The 6,682-nt window shown below is 47.2% G+C and overlaps 2 protein-coding genes across 2 annotated transcripts; both read right to left on the bottom strand.

The window, feature by feature from the left end:
- Positions 1 to 118: 118 nt before the first annotated feature.
- Positions 119 to 2,594, bottom strand: LOC120904923 (leukocyte elastase inhibitor-like). Its single transcript, XM_040315431.1, has 4 exons — positions 2,417 to 2,594; positions 1,099 to 1,884; positions 607 to 1,028; positions 119 to 522 (listed from the first exon to the last, which is right to left on the bottom strand). The coding sequence occupies exons 1-4, from the start codon at positions 2,439 to 2,441 to the stop codon at positions 229 to 231; spliced, it is 1,527 nt and encodes a 508-aa protein (XP_040171365.1). The 5' UTR covers positions 2,442 to 2,594; the 3' UTR covers positions 119 to 228.
- Positions 2,595 to 3,923: 1,329 nt separating this feature from the next.
- On the bottom strand, positions 3,924 to 6,405 carry LOC120904932 (antichymotrypsin-2-like). Its single transcript, XM_040315443.1, has 4 exons — positions 6,002 to 6,405; positions 5,304 to 5,569; positions 4,847 to 5,231; positions 3,924 to 4,778 (listed from the first exon to the last, which is right to left on the bottom strand). The coding sequence occupies exons 1-4, from the start codon at positions 6,078 to 6,080 to the stop codon at positions 4,063 to 4,065; spliced, it is 1,446 nt and encodes a 481-aa protein (XP_040171377.1). The 5' UTR covers positions 6,081 to 6,405; the 3' UTR covers positions 3,924 to 4,062.
- Between the last annotated feature and the right edge of the window lie 277 nt (positions 6,406 to 6,682).

The raw sequence follows: 6,682 nt of genomic DNA, 5'->3' as shown, positions 1-6,682 counted from the left end.
TTATCCGTGTTATTGTTTGTCCGTTGCAACTATTTGCACAGTTTTATTTTAATTGTTTTTATAGTTCCTTAAAGCAAAAGGTTTTTTTTTACAACGCCTAGAAAGAAAACCCACTTGATAGTTTTAGATGTTGAAGATTTATTGGACGCATGAGATGTACCAAGTGATATTGTAAAATTATGACATTTTTACGAGAGTCAATTATATTGTTTTCCTCATTAAAACGGTTTATCCTCGTCTGAATGGATCTTTCGGCTTCGACGGTTTGCTAATCTTGGCGAAAAATAATGGCAGCTTGTTTTGTTTGTCCATAATGATCAGTGCAAACGGTTGATCAGCTTTAAAGTCCAACGTGTGAGTAATGCTAAGTGGAATGACCGTTGCTGTGGTAACGCTTGCGGCAACCGTACCATGCGGGTTGACCGTCAGGAAGGATTTTTGTTTTACGTCCGATACCTTCACATTGTCGTTCGAAAGTTGATCGAATGGTTTATTGTCTCCAAAAATGCTAGCAACGCCCAACTGTGTGTAAGAGAAGGAAAAAATAGGACATTAAAAAAACATAATTACTCCGTAATCGGGTTGCATCTGATCAGGCATACTAACCTTCTTAAGTGGTTCCACGAGCGAAACCGTAGTTTCCGCTTTGAACTCTGGCAGCTGAAGCTTCACCTTGCTCGGTTCATCCTGTTCGATCTCCGTCAGGATGGTGAGCAGGTCTTGTGCGGTAAACCGACGCAGCTCTCGATCGAGTTGGAATTGTTCGTTGGGCAGGAAAAGGATCATCGACATCCGATCGCCATCGTAAGGCAGCTCGATCCAGGTCATACCGTGCGCCGAATCGTCAGTTCGGGTGTTGCCGTTACGGAGCTCCTTCGTCAGGAACATCATATTCACGGACGACCGTACGGGTGGTTGTCCACTGACGTAGAAAGCTCCTCGCTCTGTTTTGGGGAACTTGTTCAACCACGTACCGTTGAAGTAGAGGGCATTCATCAAGAACAGCTTGGTTTGGGGATCGATCGATTCTGTTGAAGGGGAAATAAAGTCACAACCATTATTAGCGCACAGCATTTCAGAACGCAAACGTGTACATACTTTCATCGACGACCTCTTGAATACGCTGCCGGGTCTTTTCACGCGCCCAGTTGTTGATGGTTTCGGAAGCAAGTCTTGGATTGGAGAAGTCCATCTCGCTCAGTGGCACATGGTTGCTCTTGAGCGAGTCGCGGAATGCTGGCAGAAGCTCGAACGTGGTCGATTTGAATATCTGTGAAGCCGAATCCAGTTTGTTCTTGGTGATAGGTTCCTGGTCCGCCTGCGGTGTCAGTGCGCGCTCGATGTCGTGCAGATCGTTCATGTTAAGCTGCAGCACGGATTCCATCTCCAGGCGCGTTGCGTTGGAAGCGCCATCAAACAGATAAGAGAGCAGCGACTGTACCATGATCGGACTGATGATGTAATTGCTTGTATCGTCGCTGGGGAATGCTTTTTGGAAAAGTTTGACCGCAAAGTCCATCACTTTTTTGTCGTATCGAACCGACGGCTTGGGCACTTCCAGACCCGCATCGCCTACCGGCTGTTTATCCATCGATGTGCTCGTCGCCGAACTGGCTCCGGACAACCGCGTATCATAGGTACACCGATTACCGTTGCATGGTGCTGGCTGTTCGCTCGGCTTCAACGCGGAACGGATCGTGGCGCACCGATCGGAGTAGATGGGAAGGCTGGCGACGCATTTTACAAAGTGTGGATTAGCGTCTAAGAAGGTCGCAAATTGATAATCACACTCTGACTGGCGGATTCCATTCAAAAAGCAGTAATCATCCTTTGTTGTGAAAGTGGAGCCTTTAAATCGTTGACAGGAGCCGTGCGTGGCAAGAGCTGAAAATAAAGCACACAAATGGAGAAAAAGAAATAATGGCTGCATTAGGAAAACAGGATTTGATGTGCACAGTTTCTTCGTCATCGGTTCGACTCGATCATTAATTCCGAACGCTGAGCGAAGTACAGCGGATTGTGATAATAAACAAGCAAAACATAATCTAGCGCTGAGATTAATTCCGGTTTTTCGTAGAGCCGCAAAGCAAACATGATCACACGAAACCAGCATCGACGAGCCAGTCCGGTCCGGGGGAATTCCCAGCAGCTCACGGTATGGAGGGATTTACCCATACAGCTGCGAAGAATTGATAGAATATCGAGGGACGCTTGGCATGTCAGCAGCAAAGCAGCGTATGTCTAATGCGAATTGTAGGCCAATCTGAACAACGAATCGAAGAGGTCAAGCCGTACAACTGATAAGCCTTTCAATGTTCTCACACGGCATACTCAAGCCTGTAAATGCTCCTTCTGTTCTCTAGCAAAGGTAATTTTCATGGCACTATATTCACTATGCGATAAAATGTATCCATACCCACTACTAGAAGTATCCGAATCATTTTGAACTCAAAGAACACTGGCTGACGAAATGCGGACGAAATGCACAGCCACAAACTCTGCTACGGGTCTAGGGAAGAAGCTCAGCTTAGCTTCACAGCGCACAATCACGACCTCGTAGTAGGGCGACGATCGTGAGACTGCTGGCTGCTCGATTCTGGTTTGCGCAGCTCTGATGCAGGGCTCTGATAACTGGTCGGATGAGCATGCTCTCACGCAGTTGTTTTGTTCTTCCACCGGGGGAAACCTTCGAAACCATGTACACACAAACACACCAGCACGGGGCAAAAATGCGAGAGAGATGTTGGAGGCGGTGGCGATGATCGTAGTTCGATTGAGATGAGTCGTTCCTATGGCGTCTCTCGGTGATCTCGAGATGTCAAGTAAAGTACAGTGCTGGACACAATTGATGACGTCCAGTAGTTAATATTGTATAAATTATGATAGGATTAAAGATTGCAATTTGCATTTTAATTTTTGATTACAATGACATTCGTAACAGTTTCGATTGATTTCTCTTTTGGTCTTAAACATCGAAGGAGGATCTTCTTACGGTGCCGGAACTTCCAGATTGTCTTCGTCGACAGGCTGTTTTACAATCGGACTGCTCGGCACTGAACCGGCTTCAGTCAACCCCGTATCATAGTGGTTGCCGTTCCATACCAGTCGAGGAACCAGGAATTATAGCTGCATTAGAAAAGAAATCGAGATTTGAGGTAACAAGGCCGCGTATGGCTAATGCGAATTGTAAGCCAATATGAACAACGAATCGAAGAGGTCAAGCCGTACAATTGATAACACATTCAATGTTCTCACAAGTCATACTCAAGCCTGTAAATGCTCCTTCTGTTCTCTAGCAAAGGTTATTATAATCAATTTGATAAATTTATGCATCCAAATCATTTTGAACTCAAATAACACTGGCTGACATTGAGTCTAGGTAAGAAACTTCTTAGCTTTGCTCAGCGTCCCAGCGCGCAATCAAGGCCTCGTAGTAGCGCGACGATCGTGAGGCTGGCTGGCTGTGCGATTTTGGTTTGCATAGCTTACCTGAATGCAGAGCTCTGATAGTTGGTTGAATGAGCATGCCATCACACAGTTATTTTGTTCTTAAAAAATTCGAGAGAGATGTTGGACGCGGTGGCGATCATCGTAGTGCGGTTGAGATGAGTCGTTCGTATCGCGTCTCTCGGCGATCCGTAGGCGATCTCGAGATGTCAAATAAAATACAGTGCCAGGTACATTTAATGACATCCAGTCCTTAATATTGTACAAATTATTATATGCCTAACGATTGGAATTTGAATTAGAGTTATGTATTGCAGTGGCGTAGAGGGTAAATGAGATTATATGCAATATTTTGAAGAATTTTGGAATATCGCAATCGTAAACATGGTAAACTGGCGATCTTAGATTGTGATATATCTCTGAATGATTTATTCAGCAATTATGAAACATTGATAGACATTTTCATTAGATTTCTCTTTCGTTCTTAAACTTCAAAGAAGGATCATTTTTAAGTCATTTTATTTACTCGGACCTACTTGCTAAAGGGAACTTAACATTATAAGAGGTATGTACGTTTCATGCCACGTACGAAAAACCGGCTGGAATATCTCGAACTTAGTTCAAAGTCGGGTTCACTATCTTTCCTACAAACAGCGGATACTCGTGTATCTTGTCCACAATCATCATAAGGAACGGTTCGTTCACGGTAAAGTTAATGATCGGTGGTGGCGGGGCGGCACTGAGTGCCACGAATGCAAGCGAAGCGGCCGAGACCGCAGTAGTACCTTGCTCGTCAACCGAGATGAACGTCCGTTGGGAGACATCGCGCACGACTAGTGGTTCGTTTGCCAGGTTCTGAAGCGCTGAAGCACGATCAAAGATAGACCTTAGACCAAGATGCTTGAGCGCAGGCACCAGCGACAGCGAGCTGAATACGTTGAACTTTGGCACAGTCAGGTGCATCTTATTGGTGCCACGATTCTGATTCAAACTAGTAATAATTTCAGTTACATCAGCAACGCTAAGCTGCTGAGCTGATTGCTGCAGCTGGTGTCGCATCTTCGGTAGCATAAGAACCATCGACAGGGAGGAACTTTCGTACGGCAGCTCTACCCACCGCATACCATGACCATTCGTGAAATCTATCTCTCCATACCGGAACCTGTTGAACTGGTACATCATCGGACCCTGCTGAGCGACCGGAGATCTAGAGTCAGCGCTGGGCGCCGTCTCGAATAGTCCCGGTTCCGTTTTGGTGAACTGAAACTTCCATTTGCCCTTGAAATTGATCACGCTCGCCATAAGTAGACGTGTTGAGGCGTCGAGAGCAGCTGAAATTATTGCAAACAAAACTCGAATTAGTTTTTGGTTTTCTTTGTGAGTAAATAGCAAGACTTACTGGGTGCAACGATTTCACGGATAAGGCCTTGCGATTTTCGCGCCACCCAATCGTTGGCAGTAGCGGCAGCGGTGTTGCGATTGAGGAAATTCACCGGCACAAACTCTACCCCATTCTGGAGTGCTTTATCCTGGATGGGTTTGCTGATTTTCGTATCCGTTCCGAGAAAGACGGCCATCGCCTGATCGAGCCTGTTTACACTCGACCCTCGAATGGCGAGCTCTTGACTGCGCACGATCTGTCCTAGTTCCTGCGAGGTGGCAAGCAATGAGGAGCGTAGCTCTTCTTGAGCGGCACGATCGGCCCCATCGTGCAGGGTCGCTAGTAGCGTCTGCGGCAGTATTGGACAGATGACTGTGTTGTCCTGTCGGGGTAATACCATCATCTGCAAAGAGAGTACAATCGTTAATGAGCGTAATGTAAGGCGCAGTAGGCACGGGGGCGAGATCGGCCTTACCTTCATCATGTTCCAGGCGAACTGCATCGCTCCGGGCGTTTTTGGCGGTTGAGGTCGAGGTTGCTGTTGCTCATTCTGATTCGGCGCCGGAAACCGCAGAGAGGAGTCTTCAAATTGTATTTTTTCGTATGTTTTTATTGTCTCCTGTTGAGATTTCGGTACGTACACTGGTTGAGGATAGATTTCCGAGGGATTTCGAAAGAAGAAATCCGTATTATATGCAAATTGTTGTACAGTTTGCGCCGTTGTCAGACATAGCGAGGAGGCTGAGGGGAAATAAAAAGACAGACCAAAAGATAAAGCAAACAGATACGTCTGGCAAGGTGTACGAAGCTTTGATCTTCTGAAGATGGACTACATCCATCATGGAATCCAACAGAAAGAGGACAGAATTAGGAATTGGGTGGCATCGCTCTTCCAAAACTGGCTACTCCGGCAAAGGTTACAGAAACCAGTCTGCCCACTCCTCACGCGTGGATAAAACGCGTCGTGTCACAAGATTCCACTAACACCACCACAACGCCCGATTAGAGATGCTCCGCTCGCAAAACGGAAAACTCAGTCGCCTGTTGTATCACCTTGACCACGAGGCTTTTCAGTGCCGCGTGCGATCGGTATGATCGATTCATTAGCATCTTCCGTCTTTATTATTGTAGCACACTTCTACACACATACGGGAACATGGGTCAGGGACTTACCAAAAATGAGAAAAATCCAGCATGCCCGGTTACTTGGCCGGAGCAAAAATTCACCATCCACCAAACTTGTTACACTCATCGTGACGAACTGACTGACTGTTGGTAGTGGCGCTAAAGCCGAGAGTGTTGATGCGCGGTGCTGATTTCCTTACAGCGACCTTACACTCTGCCCACACTACACGGTGTGCCACACACACCCGACCACGACCACGAACGATAGCCGCGAACAGGTTTTGCCGCGCGGGATTTCCGTTGTTAAACAACGTCGTCACCGCGATGCGCACGCTCGGTGGTGGTGCGGGCCTGTTTGCGAGAGCGTTTATTGTGCTAAATGGGGAGTTGCGAGCGATCGTTGCCGATTGTGAATCTGCCTCGGCCGCTGGTCGCGTAGTGACTGACGGACGGCACACGGGCTGCGTAATGCTGCCCGCCATCGGGACGGTTTGGGTGTTTTGGTGCGACTTCGAACGCGCAAACCTGTTATGCTGAGCGGTGACTTGTTTTATGTGATCGTTCAGAAGCACAGCCGGGGATCGGCCGGTGTATGGCAATCCACCTAGCGCTACCTGATCGACGTGATAGTGTGAGAGTTGTGCATTATCGCTTGAACAATTATCACTTGCAAGAAGGGTCGGAGGGCTCGCGGGTTGGCAAAACATGAGTCACCATGGTGCAGGCGCA

Source organism: Anopheles arabiensis, chromosome 2 (genome assembly GCF_016920715.1).
Source record: "Anopheles arabiensis isolate DONGOLA chromosome 2, AaraD3, whole genome shotgun sequence".
NCBI lineage: Eukaryota > Metazoa > Arthropoda > Insecta > Diptera > Culicidae > Anopheles > Anopheles arabiensis.
This window is presented reverse-complemented; position numbering and strand designations above follow the sequence as displayed.

Excerpts from the sequence above, each read along its gene's own strand:
- LOC120904923 (XM_040315431.1), bottom strand. The coding sequence starts at position 2,441 with ATGATTCGGATACTTCTAGTAGTGG. Across the intron at positions 1,885-2,416 it reads TCGGATACTTCTAGTAGTGG|CTCTTGCCACGCACGGCTCC; the intron begins GTATGGATACAT and ends CTTTATTTTCAG. Across the intron at positions 523-606 it reads TCGTGGAACCACTTAAGAAG|TTGGGCGTTGCTAGCATTTT; the intron begins GTTAGTATGCCT and ends TCTTACACACAG.
- LOC120904932 (XM_040315443.1), bottom strand. The coding sequence starts at position 6,080 with ATGAGTGTAACAAGTTTGGTGGATGGTGAATTTTTGCTCCGGCCAAGT. Across the intron at positions 5,232-5,303 it reads TCGCCTGGAACATGATGAAG|ATGATGGTATTACCCCGACA; the intron begins GTAAGGCCGATC and ends CTCTCTTTGCAG. Across the intron at positions 4,779-4,846 it reads CCGTGAAATCGTTGCACCCA|CTGCTCTCGACGCCTCAACA; the intron begins GTAAGTCTTGCT and ends CAATAATTTCAG.